At 39.6% G+C, this 22,667-nt stretch overlaps 1 protein-coding gene across 19 annotated transcripts in view; it reads right to left on the bottom strand.

The window, feature by feature from the left end:
• The window catches only part of LOC129768064 (CUGBP Elav-like family member 4), a 1,369,849-nt gene that overhangs the window by 21,890 nt on the left and 1,325,292 nt on the right, over window positions 1–22,667 (bottom strand). For 12 of the 19 annotated variants that reach the window (XM_055769451.1, XM_055769465.1, XM_055769466.1 and 9 more), the window contains 5 exons: window positions 21,858–22,098; window positions 21,641–21,787; window positions 21,440–21,550; window positions 4,044–4,121; window positions 2,958–3,137 (listed from right to left, as the gene is read on the bottom strand). In XM_055769451.1, the coding sequence (XP_055625426.1) occupies window positions 2,958–3,137; window positions 4,044–4,121; window positions 21,440–21,550; window positions 21,641–21,787; window positions 21,858–22,098 (757 nt within the window). The remainder of the gene's footprint in view (window positions 1–2,957; window positions 3,138–4,043; window positions 4,122–21,439; window positions 21,551–21,640; window positions 21,788–21,857; window positions 22,099–22,667) is intronic. The other 7 variants (XM_055769453.1, XM_055769452.1, XM_055769454.1 and 4 more) reach the window with 7 other exon arrangements.

The raw sequence follows: 22,667 nt of genomic DNA, 5'->3' as shown, positions 1-22,667 counted from the left end.
TCGAATATAAATTCTTTGACACAAAATGAATTGTGATGAACTTCTCAGCAATGAATTCAGCAATAGCATTTCAAAACGAACTGCTGTCAAAATATTTCAGATCCGTCCACTAGGAGCGCTGCAGTAAAATAAACAGTGCGTGCAGATTAGGGTGCTAATGAAATTGGCCATCTCTAATTCCAAAAAGTTACCCCATAAAAATGTTCACCACCTCGAAAAAAACACCCTATGCCAAACATCAGCTCAATCATATTTAAGAGAGAGTAGCGCAAAGCGGTCAAAGTTTGAGTTTTTTTTCGAAAATCGAAAAATCAACCAAGGGGGGAAATCGGGGTTTTCGAAAAAAAAATTTGATGCCAAATGTCTTACAATTGCATGAAGCGTGTCATCTTGAAAAAACATTTTTTGGCAAAAATCGACACTCAGTGACTTAGTTTTTTTTCGGAATACGAGACGAAAAGTATGGTTTTGGTACCAATGAAAATAGTTATCTAGATTTTTCATTCGGAACTTGCTGCGAAATGATGATTTGCACGATAATATACCCTATGCAAAATATTAGCTCATTCGAACTTCATTTATAAGTGTCACAGACGTTAAAATTTGAGGTTTTTTTGAAAAACGAAGGATCACCGAAAATCGCGGTTTCCAAAATAATTTGTTGATACCAAATGTCTTAAAATTGCATTACTTGTCGAGATTTACTGTTATTTTTTGGCTCTTAGTCGTTTTTTCGTCTGAAAAGTCGACTTCTGACAAAAAAAAAAATGTTTTTGAAAAAACTGTGAATCTCGACGTTTCATGTAGTTTTAGAACATTTGGCATCAAAAAAGGTTTTTAAAAAGCCCCATTCCGGTGATTTTTCAAAAAAATCGAATTTTAACATTTGCGGCACCAGTAAATGAAGTCCGAATGAGCTAATATTTTGCATAAGGTGTATTATCTTGCAAATCTACATTTCGTAGCAAGTTCCGAATGAAAAATCGAGATAACTAATTTTATTGGCACCCAAAACTATACTTTTCGTTTTGCATTCCAAAAAGTGTTTGCATTCCCAGAGTGTCGATTTTTGACAAAATTTTTTTTTCGAGATAACACTAGATCTCGACGTTTCGTGCAATTTTAAGACATTTGGCTCCAAAATTTTTTTTCCCAAAACCCCGATTTCCTTTACTGCCCCCTTGGGTGATTTTTCGATTTTCAAAGAACTCAAACCTTGACCGCTTTGCGCCACTCTCCCTTAAGTCCGATTAAGCTGACATTTTGACATTTGACGAGCTGACATTTTGTATAGAGTAATTTTTTGAAATTTTAGGGTCGTTTTTTTTCATACATTTATTGGCCCTCAGTGCATATATCTAATGACACGAGCTTTAATTTCCTATATTTTTGTGTAGATCGCTAGGCGTTTCTATAACACGTGGCCTACTGCGAATGCGGTGTATCTTGTTCAAAGATATTCAAAATCAATATGGAACAAATATCGTTACATAATCGTACGTCATCCATGGGACGCAACCCTTCAATCGATAGTCGATAGTCTAAAACAGGGATTCTCAAAGTGGTCGACATAAACGAAAACAGATTTCGAGGGTTGACAAAGTCTAAAAATCGACCCCTATTATTTAACACAAGTTCTCATTTGGAACTTTCGATATACTTTATAATTTTTGTTACGTGTACCGACTTGTGATAAGAATGACTAATATTTCAGTAGAAAGTATTATTGTTGTAATTTGCATTAAAAATGATTAACTATGCTTGATATTTACTGAATTATGTGTATTTATTGATGAGAAAAAGCCAAGTTAACCCTCAACCAGCCGCGAAGTTTTGAAATTGGTAAGTTTTTTGTATGAATAAGATAAAGATACAATTTTAATGAAATTTTGCTAAAGGGGTCGATTGTATAGGGTTATTCTGGAAAAGGGGTCTTTTACCCAAAATAGTTTGAGAAACCCTGGTTTAAAATTTTGAATATATAGTACACCCAGGATTTTTTGGGTGGTTTTTTTACGAGGTTTTTATACGAAGTTTTTTCACGCGGATTTTCCCATTTACGCGGATTTTCCAATTAACGCGGTTTTTTTACGCGGTACCCGCGTAAAAAAAGACCAGTGCATATCACATCTCCCCCTAAGCTCACACTTTTCTCTTATGTTCCATCAGAGCATATTTCGGTAATTAGTGCTTGTAACGAAGCTTAGCGCTAATGAAGGAAATTAGTGCCGCACCTTATTACGTTTCTTACGTGGATTTTAGGTGTTAGGTAACGGGTAGCTCAGCGGGCTGTACAACGGGGCGGGGTTTTTACGGGCAGCGATTCGTGAATGGATTTCCCTGTCTACTTGGCTCTGGACGGTCCAACTGTGGTACCGCACGTGCATCGGCAGTAGAGTGTACAAATCACAAGGGAATCTTCTAGCAAAAGCAGATATCAGATACCAGCTACCAGTAACCAACGAAATTGCAGAAAAAAACTACGGGTTTTCGGAAGCGAGTAACACTCAACTTTTTACTTCCGTTCTACGTAAGAATAGTCCCATTTGATATCTATCATTAGGTGACATGGTTTTTTTACGCGGATTTTCCAATTAACGCGGTTTTTTTACGCGGATTTTCGAATTAACGCGGTTTTTTTTACGAGGTACGTATCCCCCGCGTAAAAAAAAACCTGAGTGTATCTCAAAGCTGGTAACCAGCCGACCAAATGTGTAGACCAAAATATTTTTTCCATAAGATGAGTTCTAATCACGGATAAACGATGGTCAATCCCACGGAAACTTGACTCTAATGAATTTATGACCATAATGTTACTTGGTCACTGTGTTTAACTTCCTTCAGGAAACAAGCTGTGCCCGGAAGCTTCTTCACGGTCCCACTTCCCCAACATCTCATTTGAGTTCCACAGTTACAGAAATAAAATAATTAGCTATAGGTACAACACGCATACTCACCGAAACATTTGCTCTGATTCGTGGCCCGATCGATGAAGACCTTCGAACTTATCACAGTGCCGAACGGCATGAACATCTGCATCAGCTCGCCGTCGCCGAACTCCTGGGGCAGATGGTAGATGAACAGGTTGCAGCCCTCGGGACCCGATATTGAGCAGCCTGAGGGATACACAATGGCGTCTTTAAAGAACGTTAACGCAGTTCTCAAAACATTAATAATGGGCTTCTTCAACAGGTGTGTTAGAGGTTAGAGGTTCTATTAGACAGTACAAAAAATATAAGACATCTCGCATGCTCCATTTGGGGGGGGGGAAATCTTATACTTTTCGCGTCAACAGAAATATAAGGCTGGATTCTGGCGGCTGGCAAGTAACTATGTGTGCTAACTTTTTCTGCTCATTAGTTCTAGGCGTTGAAATACAAATCAAATACTAAAGTTTATCAGTAGAACGACGGAAGCTATCAATATATAAAAGTAAAACAAAACATGAATTTCACATAAACTATCTCCGTACGGCTCAATATTTCGTGTGAGAGAAAGTGCTACATAAATTAACATACAAAACAACATATATCCCAGAGTGAGCAGTCATAATTGACCAACACACGGCACAGCAATGGTGTGTGTGGCTTCGGTAAAAGTGAACTACTTGGAATATGAAAAAGTGTGGGTGAATACGCTTTTTCTGGAAAATCGCTGTGTGTTGTTCAACTATGCTAAAAGTGGAATAGAATAAAAATAACATTGAATATACAAAAATTACACTTATTGAGAACGAGTGTATGATTGCTTGAAATATCGTGAAAGAGAAAATAACCAATCTCGAACCCATTTATGTGAACGCAAACCAATAGATAAAGTGAACCGAAACAGTTATTCTAATAAGGAAGAAAAATGACAGGATTGATTAGAGGCAGGTACAGCAGCAGATCGGTTTAGTATTCCGAGTTCCAGAATAGCCCGACAGAGAGCAGCAGCAGGTGCTGAGCTCTGTCAGTGCCGTTGTACTAATATAGTAGTGGTGGTTGTGATGGTGGTTTGATTGATCTTTGTAGATTTGATTGGCGCTCTCGGGCGATGCTTACCTTCACGTTGTGCTGGTGCAATGGTGGCTATCGGCTGTGGTATGGCTTGCGGAAATTGTCCGTAAACGGCTGGGTAGGCTGTTAAATTTACAAATTTACAATCAAAAAACAAATATACATCAACAACACACAGTAAAGTAGAAGGAGGGAAAAAATACATGAGCGTTTCTTTTTCTCTATTCGAATACCTTTAGCACGCTTTATTGGTGGTGTTTTGTCTTATCAGTTTCACAGTCGCAAAGTCGCGTTCGAAAATTACAATTCTGTTTACCAGTTCACGCGAGCCAAACAAAGAAATCATCACGAAGATAGGCGAAACTCATCGACAGAAACAAGAGGAAAATAGTTCCCATAAAATATTGTGCCATATTTTATCCCAATCGCATAAATCATGTTTACGAGTTGGGGTTTCGCTGCAGCTAACTGGATGGGAGTTTAGCCATAAAAAATAGGAGGGAGTGTTCGCAAAAGTAGAGGAAACATTAAAGAGCGGAGGGCGAAACTACTGACAAAAATATCGAAACTATTTTTCACCCGGAGGACGCAATTTATTTTATCATATTTTGTTGAGCCAAACACTTTGGCGAACAATTGGTCTGAGTTGAGTCGAGAAGCTCCACTTGATAGTGAATCTTAGTAAACAACATTTTATGCTTATGTTAGAAAACTTTACTCCGACTGTATGAGTTTTCTCGGAATCGTGGAAACAATTCTCCCTCACTCACAAACAGACACAAACAATTGTTGCTTTCTTTCGTTTCGGTTCAAATCTAAAAATGTGTCAACGATGAAAATTGATGGCAACGAAACAAGACGCCAATATTGGCTATCTCCGTTTCGACGAAACAAATTTTCACGTGATTCCCAACTCAACGGACAAATGCTCGGAAAAACAACATTTGTACGAACGTGATTGGATCGAAAAACGATTGGAATATGATTTCCTGTTATCCTCTGTCGGGATGCACTCAACAAGAAGCCAAGTGCCTGAAATACTGACCAAGCTTGACGCTGGCAGTCGATTTGGGAGAGAGAGAAAAAAAGGTGAAACCAATAAAACGAGAAAAATATTTCACAAATAACTACCGATACCGTTGGAGGCTTTTCAGCGAAAGTTTGCCCATCATCGGGGGCGGCAAGATTTATTCACCAGATCGATGCTCTCTTATCTGCCCCCCGAACTTCCCGGTTCCGTTTGGATTACCGTGAACCCTCACACCTCGAGCCAATATTCGCTCTCGTTGCGCTGGAAGTTATGATCTTGTTTTTTCCCTCCCCCCCTCGTACCTTCTTTCTTTTTACAGTTATTTGTTTCAGGGATCCCTCACCACGACCCACATTCGCTCGTTTATCATGGTCTACCAAGCTGTACAGCTCCAGCATATTGTCGCCCGCCATTCGGGTCTCTTGACATAGGTATAGTTTTCCATATGCTGTTTCACGACTGGATTGTTTTTAGTCCTTTGCGCCGTTTCCTGCCCCGTTCTGTTTACGGTTACGAATTTTCCATTTCATTTAACAATACTTTTAGGCAATTGGTTTTTACTATGTGAATTATGCCTTTGGCAGCCTGCTCTCGCTCCCAACAGACTCCCAGGATGTCGCGAAGCAGACGGTTAGTTTTAGATAGACGCTTTTTTGTCGCCACCGGTTAAGTGTGTGAGTGTCCCGCGCTTGTTGAATTTGTCAGGATAGGAAAAAAAAGTTGAAACACCAAAAGGAAACGCGGCTCTCCGTAGCGACAACATATTGCAAACGGCGAAGATATTGGAAGGGTAATTGCTGAAAAATGGTCGACTAGCGTTCCGGGGTTCCGATAGCAGAAGGTGGTGGATTTATTTTATATTAATATAACAGGAGCTGTTTTGGTGCATTTGGAGGCGGTTCAATGGACTTTGTGTAGCACATCTAACTGTAAGTGTTGGGTATTCCACACGTTAAAATTGTTCTCCATTACTTATGTCTGAACTTTGGGAGGAATGAAATATTGATTTGACAAACATTGTACTGTAAATCGGGGGCAAACTGATCACGATTCAAAGAAAAATGTAAAATATAAATAAATAAATTCCGCAGTTTTCTGTTTAACTTTTAAAGCAATTATTTTTATAACCAGTACTGGTACTAAGTTTACAAAAAGGTATAAAATGTTTGTGGAAAAATTTTCTCAAACATTAGTTTGAATTTTTTTAGCGGAACATTTCAAAAAATTTATTGGGGGTGAAATTGATCGATCAATTTTTTCATTTTTTCTATTGTATAGAAAATTGTAAAGAAATTCACTGATTTTAATTCCTATGGTTATTTAAATGATATTTCAAGCGTTTGAAGTTACGAAACGTATAGTTGTATCTCGATCTAAAGTTTGATCTGTAAGTCGCCTGAAGACCATCCGGGTTATCTTAATGTGACCAGAAACCCCAGAAATGGTCACCAAGAATAAAGTTTAAAACCTTGAAATTCGAGATGTTGCATGATAGGATTTGGTCCTGGTCATAGAGTGGTCACTTCCGTCTGAAACCTGATCCAGAACATATTCGGTTTACGTCAATGAGGTCATATAGGCTTGAATTTATCATTAATACGCTAGTTTTGAAAACTTATGAAGCGTGATACCTCAAATGGAGGATGTTGTGTAGACTCCTGAACTTGTTCCGGTTATATCTCCGGAATCCGTAGACCAATTTAGATAAAACTTTAAAGGGTTCCTTCAAATGAAACCTGTCGCGACCTATACGGTTCAGCCGTTTCAAAAAAACAAACTGAGCCGCAACATTGTTTGCTTGGTTCAGAAAAAAGGTGGCTTCCATGGTATTTTAGTAAAATTGGTTTTTCTCACTTGTTTTAATGGTAACTGTAACTATTTGGTTACTCTTTTTTCTCGTGAAGAATCACATGAGTGTGAATGTTTGGCGTCTATTACTATCGTTTTGATGTGTTGAAAATGGAAATGAAAATACTGCTCAGAAAAAAAATACATATTGTATGCAATTTAATAAGCGATTCGATTGAAACCACTGACGATAAGAACCACAGATGATTACTGATCGTTTCATATGGAACAATTTTTGAATTGATTAAAAAAAATAAAACTTCAAAATTTGCAGTTCGTTTGTCCAATTTCACCCCTGTGATCAATTTGTCCCCGGATGACGGTAACTATACCGGCTGCAAATTTGTTCAAGATCAGCATTTCGGTTGATATCGTCATGAATCGATGAACTTCCTATTTCTATCTACATTTCACCCATACCGAGATACGTTCATTTACCGCTGAGAAAAAAGCCGTATAAATAATCAATTATTTTAATACAAATTCTATCGGACCGCTTTCAAACTTGTTTAACTTAGCGCGGTATAAAGGGCGGCCGAATAGCGAGGTATGAGTGTATTTGCTAAAAATTATCATTTGCTTACACTCTGTCCAACATCTATAAGACCAGGTGATGCTGCTTTTTGTCATTGTGAACAAACAATGCTTCAATTTATATTGTAGTGTCCAACACCTACACACTAGAATATAAATTGAAGCATTGTTTGTCAATGAGCTTATCTTCTTTGAAAAAATATTACACTTGCAAAAATTCGGTTTTCGTTCTCGTAATTTGGAATTGTATTTGGTTTTTGCTGTTTACATGGCTTTGTACTAGAGGGCGCCATATTTTTTTATGTTTTTGACGTAGAACTACGTCTTTCAGGACGGGTGCCAAATCAGAAAACAGGTCACGTTTTTATGAAATAAAGTTAACGTTAATAACTATTTTCACTGTGAACGAATTCTCGTGATTTGCGTACCAATCGAATCGGAAATTCTCTAAGATTTGTTTGATATGCTATACATTATAATTCGCTAATCTCTAAACGGTTTAAATTCATGAAAACTGGAAGAACTTCCTTTTTTCCCATACATTTGTTCTGCCGATTTGTGTGCTAACCCTACCCGCATTTCGAATACTTATAACTCGAACATTTCTTAACAGATCGGAAAGATGTTTGCATGAATTGATAGGAAATATTTCCAAGCGTCTATCGCAATTAATAAAATATTATTTTTCATGAGATGAAAAATTGAATAACTGTGAAATTTCAAGCGTTATTTAAACGCCCTAACTGCCATGTTTTGATTTGGGCCGATTTACGGTTTCCCAAACACAGACTTCAAAATCGATGTACCTGTGGAAATTCGCTCTGTAAATATACATCCAAGTTGGGGGTATTTTTGTTCCCACCGAGCTGTGTTTCCCTAACACGGACTTCAAAATCAATATGCCTGGGGGAATCCGCTTTGTCAAAACATGCAAGTCGGGGGTATTTTTTTGTGTTGAGTACTTTTGTACTCGCCTGTCGTTGTGCAGACCGGAATACGTTTCCCTCAAACGTACTTTTAAACTGAGAAGCCTGGGAAAATCGTCATTTCAGATACTAGAGGTGAATGAACTTTCGCGGTTCGAGAACTACATATACATGTGATGTGCAATATTTTCAGAGGGAAATACAATGATCGTTTGACAATTCTTCCGTTCACATATTTTGGTAGTCCTAGGCATCATACCAAACGTAAAAGGACGTTCATCAAATTTATTTGTAACGAAGAACATAATATACTACAAAAATTTCGATGCATTCTAAAATAATATTCGAAGTGGTAAACAGGTGGATTGTATAATATAAATGCGTAGTTCTACGTCGAAAATATGCGGTCGTGTCCTAGATACAACCCCTTACATTTTTTTTTTTCTTAAAAGCTGAGGCTTCGTTTTCACATAACATATCCAAAAATCAAAGAGGTGTTACTTGCTTTTGAGTTATGATTTTGCAAAGTTAACCAATATTTCGAAAAATCTATTTTTTCCTCTTTTCACAACAAAATCCATAACTTTTGAACTACTGAATCGATTCAGATGATTGACATATCAAATTAAAGCCTATGAAATAGTCTTTTTTTTAAATTTAGCAGCGGCAAAAAAGCACCAATTTTGTTTTCGTAGTTATTATTTGGATTTGTTTTTTTTTATAGTTTACTCTGTTAAAGATGGAGGGCACTATATATTGTATATGTTTTTCTAGAAAACTGGTGATTATTTTTTTTGTCTAATCGATAGGCATGCTCAAAACCGGCGTTTTCTCACGTTTATCATTCTATTCGGTTTTTTTTTTTTTATCCAAAATATATATTTTATTAAGGCTCATAGGGCGTCAGCCTAACGGGGCCGGGAGTTCAATATTTTGACAATGTTTGCTTAGACTATGTTAGTAATATGTAACCGATTACTCGCGGTTGACTCGAGGTTAGTATTACAAGTGTTCTCATAATTGGTATGTCGCAGTCTTCGATGCTCTGTACGTGTGCCCGACACGGGATACTTAATATTGGGATGCAGCTGACCATTAATCAGCAACGCCCCCCTTGTCTGTACCCCATATCTAGCGTGGTGCGTCTTTCTCGACTCGAGGAATCCAGGATAGAATGGTCACTAGCCGGCGCAATCATCAGCTCGTGTAGAGTTGTCGTGAACGGTACAACCTTAGGCTCTTGTTGAATGATCAGTGGACTGCACAACCTTCGGCCCGTGCGTCTGTAAAGAGTGTGTGTATGTATTGCCGCGACTAAGTAAAAGTTTATCGATCGGATAGGAGGGATATGAAACGGGGACACATCTATTCGGTTTGTCTATAATCAAATCTAGTTGGTCGGATTAAAGTCAGAGGGGACCAAGTAGCAAAATTAAAAATTTCGAGTTATTGATTGCATTAGGTTAAGCATTTCTAAAACTTCTTCTTGGATGGCACTAACATTCCCTGTGGATCTTTTGCCTTCTCAACGTAGGTATTACTTGCGCCTTTTTTTATTAGCAGTACCTAGTTGAGGTTTCTATGCCGGATAACACGTCTTGAATGTATTCTGGAGTGAGAAGCTCTAGAATACGCGTGACCGCAGTGTAAGTCGGAAGATATTTCTTTGACGAAAAATCCCCCGGCCAGAACCGGAATCGAGCCCGAACCCCCGGCATGATAATGTGGGACCCACTCGACCACGGGAGCACTTTTTCGAAAACTACGTACCGCATTAATCAGATTTGGAAAATCACGCATACAGCAGGAATAACGTATCGAAATTGGTTTAATGCTCAACGAACCACTTATAGCGCCAAAGATCAAGTTCGTTTTTCATAAAAATGTAATATGGTCCGATCAGATTCAACACCGACCGGTTAATATACTGTTTCTATCATTGCTGCAATTGTTTTTTTAAACTGTAATTTTTCATGGATATTTCCATGGTGTTCACGCGGACAATCCTCATAACATTCAAAAAGAGTTGAGTCATGCAAGCAGTTACGTGCCAAACATTTGATTGTTTTTCACATGTTTCATCTAACTGCACCCTCTGTACATTTTTTTTTCCACCTTGATCATGCTGAGTATTTTGTGTGAGGCCGAGTGCTGTCCTGGTGGAAAACAACAACATTCCTATTGATCTTTTCTGGCCGCTTCTGGTCAATCGTCTGCTTCAAACGGTCAAGTCGTGTGGCACCCATAAATTCAGCTTTTTTGTTTGGAATGCAATCTTCTGCAAATGGCTCCAAACGATTTTATGGTCTATACCCTGGACAATCGAGCGAGTGCTCACATGCCGATCTACTTGGATGATTTCAACGAATTTATTGGTATCTACGACGATTGGCCTACCAGTACGGGGTGTATCTTCGACAGCCACTACACCAGAACGAAATCGATCAAATCAACGCTGTGCTGTGCGAATCGTTACAGTATCGGGTCCATAAACTACACGAATTTTTTCGACCGCCTTCGTTGCAGTTTTACCTCGCAGGTAGTAAAAACGTAAAATATGGCGAATTTCTTGCTTGGTGGACTCCATCTTTGACGCGCTATAAGTTGAGACTGAAAAGGACAATCACAATACTGTCAAAACGACACTTGTAGCACAGATTGTCGTTTTTTTATAACCGTATAGTATGACCCGATGCGATAAGTACAACACAAGTTATGTTTAAGTGTTGCCATATATTGACAATATTCGACATTTCTTCTTCCCCAACCCAATATAAAAAAGAATTTTCATGAAAAACCAAGAAAAATAATTTTAAAAGCGGTTTTCATTAACATTTAAAACTCATACATACAACAGACTTTTGTTTTACGTTAGAACCGATTTTTTTATGAATATTGGAAGTCATTTTCAGAAGAATTTTAACATGCGCAAGCTGTGAATGATTTTTGGAAAAATCGGCATCAAGTTCGTATTTTTTAATCTACTTAATATTTTTTTTTTACAATTTGCTTATTTTATTACATCAGCAATTCGCTATTTTTCATCCATAGATCGCTAATATTCTAGACGCTCAGATTCGAAATTTAGGAGTACTAATTATACGTTAGTATCCTTCATAATTTGTTACACATGAAAAAAAATCAGTTATCAGGTCAAGTCTAAGTTCTTAATGAGTGTTTTTTTTTACAGATCCTCCGCAGTCTTGAATATTGGTTTTGTGTTTCATTCCAATTCGAATCGTTAAAAGATATCAGTTTATTACGTGTGAGAAAAAATGAGAAAATAAGGAGTTCTCTTTAAAATTAAATTCAATGCTCTTGAGTATAAATTATGTTAATTTCCGCGAGTACAAAGTTTAGAGCCTCTCAAATACAAGCAAGGAAGGAAATAAGAGATCGATTGTAACAAATCCAATAATTCTTCTCTCAGTATTCATTCCCCTTTATTCCGCACGACAAATGACGTGAGATAGCCTTACTTTTCAGTTCCTATTTCATACCCGAGTTGATAACATATGAGGACACGACTTCAAATCTCATCTAAGTGACAATCTACGCAATCCGTCTGCACGAATACCGCGACTTAAGTCATCTCACGGCACTCGCGGCGCGGAATCAAGGGGATTGTTTGTTTCAATCAAGTTGTAACTAACTTTAAAAAACCGTAACCAAGAATAATGTCAGTAGACCTCTTTACGCTACATCATAATTGAAACCGAATTTTCACCATTTGATTCCATCGAACAATTCGACTCCGATTACAGCAAACAATCCATTTCTATGGGAGAACCTGATGCTCGAGCCGAAATACGGGCGTCCAGAAAATACCGTGTCTCGGCGCAGAAAGTCAAAAGGATAACTTCCAATATTTGCTCTTGACAAATAGAGTTTGTGTCCCCTCGATTGTTGGTCATCCTCGACGGTTGTAGGCCGCCAAAGAGAGAGCGAAATTCTCCCACAGACTCCAAGTGACAGCAGATTATGTATAGGATTTTTGCGAAAACACCATGTAGTGTGCAAATGTGCGCCGCAGAAATATGCCGGCACGAGGGCACCCTCCTTCGCTCAGTTCCGGTCCGGTCCACATAGGGCGAGCGAATAAAAACTCGTTCGGGGAAGATGCATTGCTGCTGCTGCTGCTGCATCCAAGGTTAATGCTATGCATGAAAGACATTTTTGACATACGCAGCGCACCATGGCAGCATATCATGGTTGGAGCACAGGAATGGAACAAATGCACCCAACATTTCCCAGCAGACATTCGCCAGAGTGGCGGTGTTCAAATGTCTGACTATTGTTAAAAAAAATTTTTTTGTTCAAATTCATTGCGCTTGATGATTGTATTTAAAGAATTTTCACTTCAGTTGGTCGAATTAATATTCATTATTTTTGTTGATTTAGTTTAAAACATCTTTTTTCAACTACCGTTCAGCTTTCGGTACAATGTCACGACCAGACAACCCGGTCGCTTGTCCACACAGTGTATATTAAGTAATACAGCACCTTCCCCGGATGGGCGGGAAATGGGCGGTTGGGTGACCAATTGGTACGATGCACACTCCTGTCGATCGGACGTGAAATAGATACAAACGAGCTGAGTTCTTCCAAGGGTTCAAATTCGTTAGATTCCCGTGTGCCAGAACGTCGGGACCATCGCAACTCGCTGCCGAGAAGGATGAGGTTGAATTTTATATATTAAAATTGAAATTGAATGTTTGATATAACAACAAAATGAGAATTTATGCAATGTATGCTCTTCCTATGCAAATATTTGCAGTGTTAGACGAGTGGGGATTTTGTGGGTCTGTTAGGAAAACTGACAATGGAGCGACTTGCAACGAAAAGGAACGGAAGATGAGGTGGCGTGAAGTGAAAGCAAATATCAGTCTAATAACACCATGCACACCAGCGGGTTGGTACTCATTTAGACAAATTTTCGGACGTAGCCTCGGGGCATAATTTATATATTAACTTCGTTCGTCCATCGCTGTGTATCGGTTTGCAAAGGAGTTTAATTAATATTTGAGCTACGCTTCATTGATTTGTCTGGCAACGCGAACTTCTTCGCTCACAAACGGAAGCACACTGATGAATATATTTAGCGCTCCTTTACCCCCTGGATGAAGATCCTTTCGGGCCGCAAAGTTCCCTCGGTAAAAGCCGGTACAAGTGGGAAAGGCCCGCTTCCGGGAGTCGTAGCAAATTTGTTTATCCTTGGAAAATTCCCGCTCACCAAGGCGGCTGAAGTGTGCAAACATTTAATTCTATTAGCAGTTCCATCATCAATATTTGCAACTTTTCGGCGCACAGTTCTCGCATCTTCCCAAAATGCGGAGGTGTATGTATTTAGTGTGAAAACCAGAAACCAAGACCAACTTTCCCGACCGGAGTGGTTCCCTTCTCCCGCCGTTGGGACACAAGAAATCAGATTTAATTTACTTCCGCCTCATTGAAATTCACCGAAAATGACAGCAAATCTGCTTTTGGCTTTTCCGCCCATCCCTTTCGGATGCCGAAGCAAATGAAGCTCAGGCGACGAATCGAAAAACTAATCCGGCTGCTTGTTTTAAACACAATTTAAAATTTTGTACATTTAAATGTCGTCACCAATTTTGTTTATACCATGCTGAAAAGTGTCGGCAACACGAAAGGCTTGTTTTTTTTCTCGTTTATTTACTTTGCGATTCCAATCCTCGGCGGTGAAGAGGCGACAAAAAAGGTTAGAGTGCACTTTTTGCAGCCCTTGTCAACCCCTCCCACCCCTCGGTGGGACCCAAGAGAAGGAGATTGTTATTTACAGGAAAAGTTGGAACGTTGAGAGGTCTCATTGTTACCTTTCTGTTGAACAGAAACAAAAATAGGAAGCAGGAACAAAAAAAAAAGTGCAAACAAGCCTGTCTCTGATTTCTGGGAAACTCTGGGAGACAAAGGCAGAGCGTCGGGATGAAGCAAAATAGTGCAACGCAACGCCTCTGCCCTTTTTCGTCGTGCTGGTCCTGGGCTTCGTTGGAAGATTTTCACCCGCCCGGAAGCCGGGAGTGCAGAACCAAGCTGAAATGCAATTAAACTTTGTTATTTGTTTTCGGGTGAGAAAGTTTATATTTTTAATGAAACATGACTCGCCCAGTGGTACTCTCGGTTTCTGTCTCTGGGAACTGGAAGCCATGGCGTGGGTGGCAAACGTGGACTTCCAATGGTATTCGAGTTACCAGAAGCGACACGGACAATGCTGGTTAGATTGAATTGCTTCAAGCTGATAATGGGGGAACGTTATGACGTTAATGGTAGGGAATTAGACGCTAGTGCCGAAGCGCCCGAACTCGTAGAACTCCATTGTGTCTTTGTTGCTATCTAGCTCCATGCGATTATGGAAGGAGGAAGATGTACAGGGTGACAGATTTGAAGTGCTGTAGCAATGTTACGCTGGGAGCGCTGAAGCAAAATAAAATTAAAATCAAAAAACGCGTTAAAAATTCGTACATCAATACTATATCCCTTGAGGTGACCTCAAACTTTTGGCTGTAACTTTCCAACAAAATAAAATATCGAGAAATTCTTTTTAGGATAACATTTTTGTTATCTTTCTAGCTTTCAGACCAGGGTCCCCCTTAAATCTGTGGTGGCTTTTTCGGTGTAGAGAGGTAGTCGTTTCAGCAGGACAACAGGATTTTTTTGTTATCAATACCTTCAAACATTCACGTTTTCTTACTGAGCGCACCTTAATGGGTTCAATCGCAGAGCTGTTCATTGATTGATCTTCTACTTGAGCCTATATATACTATTTCTTTTTACTAGAAAAATCCTTGCACTTCTACCAAAACTCGTTATCATGATATCAAATTATTTTCAGACACAATTCTCGTTCAATGACGATTCTCTTCTCGAGTTCTGCGCTTACCTACACATTTGGCGATCCATTTATGTTTGTATGGCTATAAGATATAGAAGTTTTGGATCATTTTGGCACATGAATATTACCTGTACGGAAACGACAAGTCCAGAGATATTATCGTTGAAATGATACAGAACTTGTACATTGGTAGACTTACATTTAGTTGTTGCTGTCTGTGATTGACCTGAACCAGCGAAATTGTACAAAGAACACAATTTTAATACTCACATTTATTACAATAATCAACAGGCAGAATCTATGCCCTAATGATATTTAAGTTGGTTAATATTCTCTTAAAGTTACGTTTAATAGCAACCCTACATAAATTGAAATCAAAGCCCTCTGCAACTCTGTTGAACATCTGCAACTCTGTTGAAGCCTATATATACTATTTCTTTTTACAAGAAAAATCCTTGCACTTCTACCAAAACTCGTTATCATGATATCAAATTATTTTCAGACACAATTCTCGTTCAATGACGATTCTCTTCTCGAGTTCTGCGCTTACCTACACATTTGGCGATCCATTTATGTTTATATGGCTATAAGATATAGAAGTTTTGGATCATTTTGGCACATGAATATTACCTGTACGGAAACGACAAGTCCAGAGAAATTATCGTTGAAATGATACAGAACTTGTACATGGGTAAACTTACATTTCGTTGTTGCTGTCTGTGATTGACCTGAACCAGCGAAATTGTACAAAGAACACACTTGTAATACTCACATTTATTACAATAATCAACAGGCAGAATCTATGCCCTAATGATATTTAAGTTGGTTAATAGTCTCTTAAAGTTACGTTTAATAGCAACCCTACATAAATTGAAATCAAAGCCCTCTGCAACTCTGTTGAACATTCTGAGCAGACCGGATATACTACCGTAGGTCGCGTAATTTGTTCGCCGGACCGGTATACGCAGCAATCTTTGGTTCCGCAGACTTCTTGGAGGCACCTGTAGTTGGAATGAACAGAGTAACGCCGGACACTATGTTTTCGACGTCAGGACATCAGACACTAGCATAGCACGGGCGACATTGCGGCGAACAGCTAAGGTGTCTAAATTGATTAGAAGGCATCTACTATCATAGCTGGGTAGCCGAAAAGGATCCCTCCACGGCAAGCGTCGAAGAGAAAAGGGCACAAACCTGCGCTGTACAGCTTCAATTCTGTCAACACCATTTTGGTAGTAAGGACTCCAAACTTGACAGCCGTACTCAAGAGTCGAACGTACCAGCGAGCAGTACAAAGACTTCAAGCAATATATGTTATTGAAATCTTTACCGATTCGAAACAAAAAGCCCAGACTTCTGGAAGCTTTGCCAACAATATATGAAATGTGCTGCTGGAACGATAGTTTGCTGTCTAGAAGTACCCCTAGATCTTTGATACAGTTGGTTCTCTCGATGGAAGTATCCAAGAGTTTATAATCGAACAAGATCGGTTCCTTCTTTCTTGAATAGGTGATAATGGCACATTTACTTGGGTTCACCTTCATGCAATTAGCAATACACCATTCGGCAAAACTATCCAGCTGTTGCTGAAGTAGGCAGGCATCGGCAGTCGCGTTGATTATAAAATAAATTTTCACATCGTCGGCGAATGACAAGCGCCGAAGGTTCAGCTTAAAATTGACGTCATTGAAGTACAAGAGGAAAATCAACGGCCCCAGGTGGCTGCCTTGAGGAATCCCAGATGGCGCGTCGAATTTGCGCGAGAAATTATCACCAATTTTTACTGCTAGCTGGCGACCGATTAGATATGACCGCAGCCAACTGATTATTCTGCCGCCAAACCCCAAATTCTCCATTTTAGAAATCGCAATTTCGTGATTAATGCTGTCAAACGCTGCTGTCAGGTTGAAATATATCGCATCTGTTTGTTTGGCGCTATTGAAACCTTCCGTTATATAAGCCGTGAAAGTCAACAGATTGGTTACAGTAGATCTCTTAGGCATAAATCCATGTTGGTCTTCTACAATGCAATGCTGGCAGAAACTAAAGATCGGTTCCAAGACAACAAGCTCAAGCAGTTTGGCGACCGAGCTTAGTGCGGAAATTCCTCGGTAGTTATCGATTTGAGTCTTGGCACCCTTTTTATGTACAGGAATCAAAAACGCCGACTTCCTGGAAGTTGGAAATTTTCCACTAATCAACGATAAGCGGAAAATGCGACAAAGAGGAATCATCAGATTAGCTGCGCATTTCTTCAATAGAATAGACGGAATTCCATCAGGACCAACTGAGCAAGACGCCTTGAGTTTGTTCATAGCAGATTGTACCATTGGCTCGTCAACCTCGATATGGGAGCAAAACTGGCCGAGAAAAGGTACGTTTCCAGCAGCAGATTCAATTTGCTCGGGCGTTATCGACTCATCCGAAAACACGCTTCCAAATTTATCAGCAAATAGGTCACATATCGTTTGTGTGTCAGAACTCCAGCGCCCATTGTACTCCATTGTAGAAGGTAGACCGGACTCATTCCTTTGCTCGTTTACGAACTTCCAAAAAGACTTAGGATTTGATTTCAGTTTCAGCTGCATGTTAGTTATATAACTACGATAACACGATTGAGTAATTCGCTTGTATGCATTGTTTAGTCGCACATAATAATTCCTAAGTGGCACGGTTCGGTACTTGGCAAATCGACGTAATGCCGCTCTCTTTGCTGTTTTCATTTGACTTAGTTCCCTAGTCTGCCATGGAGTATGCGAATGATCTAAAGTAGTTCGCTTCGGTACATGCCTGTCAATAGCATAGTTCACGATAATGGAGAACATTTGAACTGCATTGTCTACATCGTCACAATCTAAAACATCTTCCCAGTCGATAGTAGACAGGACGTTAGAAATGGCGTAATAGTCAGCTTCTTTGAAGTCATAGTACACTGCAGTTGCGGTTGAATGACGCTTGGGACTAGCAAACCATTCTAATTGTGCATTGTGATTCGAGGTTTAAATAGTCAATAGGAAGGGAACGAATGTTAGTTCCAGAAGGGCCAGAAGGGACGCCTCTATAGCGTGGTTCCCTAGCGATTATCGTGGAGGGGATTTTTGTTAGTGGGGAGAGGTGAACTTCTCGTTGATGTGAGACAGCACTTGAATACAGCCTCGCTCCAAGGAGCTGTGATCTACTTATGTAAGATCCGAAAATTTAGAAAATTGTTGTGCAATTCCATAACTTCGTTTCTTGCGGACGTTTGTTCTCTTAAGCAGGGAAGATCGTGACTACATGAAGAAAACGATTGTTAGATTCCAGCCATGTCTAAGGTTTTGTAATTGCAATCGATTGATGTTGTTTACGTTACGTTATTCTTCCGTGTCAAAATTGTAATTCAAAAACAAGAATATTCATTTTTAAAATTTTTGTGAAGTGTGTCAATTTTTTCTACAAAACATAAGTACATTGTATACAAATATATTTATATTATCGTTTGATCTTGCGAACAGCCGAAAAGGGTTGAGGCATTAAAAATTTTGCTAGTTCATGGGTAGACTTGGGTAGACTATACACATCGTAGTTGCACTTTGTGATTGATCTGAATCAGGGAAATTCTACAAAGAACACATTGAAAGGTGCTTGGAAGGAGTAAGCTATACTATTGTGTACAAATTTCGGTAATTCGAACTGCAAATAGTCCATGACGATGCCGTGCACGTTATTACTGTCATCAGGTGGCAAGGGAGGGAATGTTAGTTCAGTATGTCAAATATATATCGGGAATTTATCATTTTAAATCTTTCCGATGGACATTTTACATTTTCTTAAAGGTTGTCAGTGGTTTTGATGTCAATTTTGAACGCGATCTGTCACTTAATTTCATTGCAGCGTCATCAAGAACAGGTTTTTTTTGCACGGTGATTTTTGATATGGATGAATCTATCTTCGGGTTGCTTCCATCATTTTCGAAAACGAAACATTAAAAACAACTCTCCTCTCAGTCGCTTCGCTTCGACCACTTGCATTAACGTCCTCCTTCTCTTGCTACTGAGCCACAATTTAGGCATTTTCCGCCAAACATGACTCGTTCAGTAGTTGTTATCCTCGCTTTTAACGCTCGTCTATTCATTTCTAGTTGAATTAAATAGTTGCTCTAATTGGCATGGCGGATGAAAACAAATCTGCCTCTCCATAACCTGACTTCACTCCACCAATGATATAACGTAAGAAAAGATCCCTACCAATATTATTTTCCATTCTAAATCAAACTTTCAAATGTGTTGCATCGCGAAATAAATTCGTTAGTGCTTAAATGTTTAACACGTTGACTGCCACGTCAGTCACCCGTGACACCGAGTTTTCGCTTAGGCACCGTCAACCGTCAACTGACAGTATAACATATGATAATAAAGGTAGCTAATATAAGTATATAACCTTATAAGCATTCCCTTTCGTACAAAAATACCTTCCACTACGATAAGAAACGTTGGCCCCAATACGTTTAAAAATTTCCATAGAACCGCTATAAAACTGTGGCACTCAACGTGTTAATAGTGTTTTTTTCATTCTCCAAACAAGCCACAGTCCAAAACCTGATCTATCAACGTTTTGACTCTTTCAGTCGAAGGATCCGCCTATCTTATGGTGTGATCCATCAAATAGTTATACCATTAATGGATGGCTTCATTGTTTAACCAATGTGAACTCATTCACAATTCAATTCAGACTAACAATGTCAGTCTGAGAGAGGGGTAATTTAATTTGACGGTGAAAAATGAATTTTTTTTTCAACATGGCGGTACAAGTCCTATTTGTCACTTGCAGTTGTCGCCATCTTGACCATTGAGAAATCGCTAACAAATTGTAATATTTTCAAATACAGACAGCCAAATCCGTTGGAGAGAAATGTTTCGCTCGTGAATGAAATATTTCATTTTTTTAACATGGTGATATTTCTGTTGATTTAGCTATTTTTCGTTCGTTATTTTTTAATATTTTCGAAAAGCTGGCTTAATTTGAAGCAGTCTAGTATAATGGAGAGTTTAACTTCTTCTTTAGCTGATAAAAAATCTGGCTGTGCCATCCATGGTTGTATGTCAAAATCTTAAATATTCCAATCTTAATAAGAGACTATCGAACTCAAACAGCACCTCTGAATTGTTGCAACTGTTTCGAGGATAAAGTTCCAAAAAAAAACCTTAACTCTATAGCCCGCGTAAATCTTTCAAGTTCGCATCCCACAGCGATCACTTTTTTCCTTGTTTTAATTGAAGTGACGATCCACTCTCTCCTAGTTTTTTTTCAAAAACCATAATTTGATTGCAGCTTGAAACTTGCTCTTTCGCCGCGCGGGGTGTGGTGTGCAAATTCGAACCACTTGGGTGAGAAAAGTTTTTTCCCACAGCCGGAGGAAAAGTTATTGCTTTAATTTCGGTATTTTGTTCCGCTGTTCTCCTTGTCTCTCTCTCTCTTTCACGCACTCATTACCCCTAGCGAGCAAAACTAGTGCGGATGGTAAAAGTCGTAATAATAATCAAAAGTTCGCCTTGACTTTCATCTCAACTCTCACCCTTGGTCTCTCCCCCCGGGACGAGAGAGGTGTCATTCACTGAAAATGAAGTAACAAAAGACACTCGACACGAAATATCGAAAGTAATTAAATGGCGACGTGATGATTTCCGAGCACACTTCGCTATCGATCAGGATTCTTTCTTCTATCTTTTTTTTTGTCAGGATGAAGGACAGCTGAATGTTCCTTTCATTCGATTGTTTATTGGCTTTGTTTGTTTCTTTCGTGTTTCTTCACTGTTTCTACCCGCAGAGAATGAAACCTTTTAGACAGTAATTAAAAACTGGCAGTAATTAGAAACGAAAATGTTTCGTGCTGTTTTTTTCCGTTCCGTGATCTGATAAGAAAAAACCACACCAATATTGAATTAGAGCTAGTAGAGGGGACAGACAAAGTTTCGAAACAACGAAAAACAAATTTAAATTGGGCAAAAAACAGAAAGCGTTCTTCGTATGTTCGTTTTGTTGTTTTGATGAAGTTGAATATAGAAAGAGAAAGAGTAATAATAAACATCGACACATAAACAATGAACGACTGGACGACGACGCGTAACAAAAAGTTAAAAAATATATATAGAGTATACGAGGAAAAACACAGCTCTATTGCTTGCTATCGAATATATATGTGTGTACTAGAAATGGGGTGCATGAGACTAGTAGTGCGAATGGCGAAATGGGAAATGGGAAAATGTGCACTCACCAACACCCGGGTAGGGCTGGATGCCGGGATATGCTGCGTGGGGTAGCGCGGCATCCCCATTCGGAAGTCCTTGGGCCGGTATCGACAGATGGAGCGCATCTACGTAAATGGCTGAATCAATACATTACTGTGATTTTAAGTTTGCAAGTGAAACGACGAAACACAGCGGTCCATTGAGATGGACAACTGGGGACTACTTACGCCCTGGGTAGGTTTGTGGAATTCCGTTCGTGTAGACCGCTTCGGAGCCGGCTGGCTGGCCATTGGGAGTTTGTGCTGCCATATTGAAGGTCGGCATTGTCGGTGACGGTAGCGATGGGATGGCACCGTTCACGGGTTGTCCCGAACCTGAGTTGGTCGCGTATGAGAAAGCATAAGAACCTGGGGTGTAACTTTGGCAATTGCAATCGGTACTAACCGTTCAACGCATGAGGTATTTGTGTTGCGAGCGCAGCCATTGGATTGATATACGTTCCTTGTGCAGTGGCTGCCGCCATTAGTGCTGCTTGTTGCTGTTGTGCGTAGGCACCATACGGTCCAAACTGGTTGAAGACAAACGGGGACAGCAGGTTCATATGACCGGCCATTTGCTGCATACGACGGAGTTGCCGCTCTTTCTCGGTGTCCGCAAACTTGACCACTAAGCTAGAGGACGCACCCTGGAAAAAACCCAAGACGAAACAAGGCGAAAAATACTCGTTTATTATATAAATCATTTGACGGGGTTGGATTTTAATTCGTATACGTATAAATCATCATCTGCTTAAGTGGAGGCTCAACACCGCAACATAATTTATATCCATTTATGATTATTACACGAGATTGTTGTGTGTGCGACTGTGCTCCTGGGAAACAAAAACTGTCCTCCCCGGAGAGAGTGTGGGGTAACTTTTTTTTTCGGGGGATGATTAATAGTGGCACTGCGGCGTGTTTTGCGATAAATGAGAATGTGAATGTGCCGGGCGGCGAACGGTAGAACTACAATACACAAGTTCGGGGGTTTATAGTTCTGTTTTGTGGTTCCTTTGTTCGGCCATTGCCAACGTCACACAGGATTTAATATCGTTTAATGCCCAGAGCCCAGACCGAAAGGGACAGAGTACAGTACAAGGTAGCACAATAATCTTCCCGCTGCCCACTGACGGAGGTGGTGGCTAAACCTGTTTGTGCTTTTGTCGGAAATTTACGTGACACTTCGCTGCAAACACACTAAGCTCCATGAAAGTGT

Source organism: Toxorhynchites rutilus, chromosome 2, assembly GCF_029784135.1.
Source record: "Toxorhynchites rutilus septentrionalis strain SRP chromosome 2, ASM2978413v1, whole genome shotgun sequence".
NCBI classification, from domain to species: domain Eukaryota; kingdom Metazoa; phylum Arthropoda; class Insecta; order Diptera; family Culicidae; genus Toxorhynchites; species Toxorhynchites rutilus.
The sequence above is the reverse complement of the archived record's forward strand: the minus strand, read 5'-3'. Positions and strand labels throughout refer to the sequence as shown.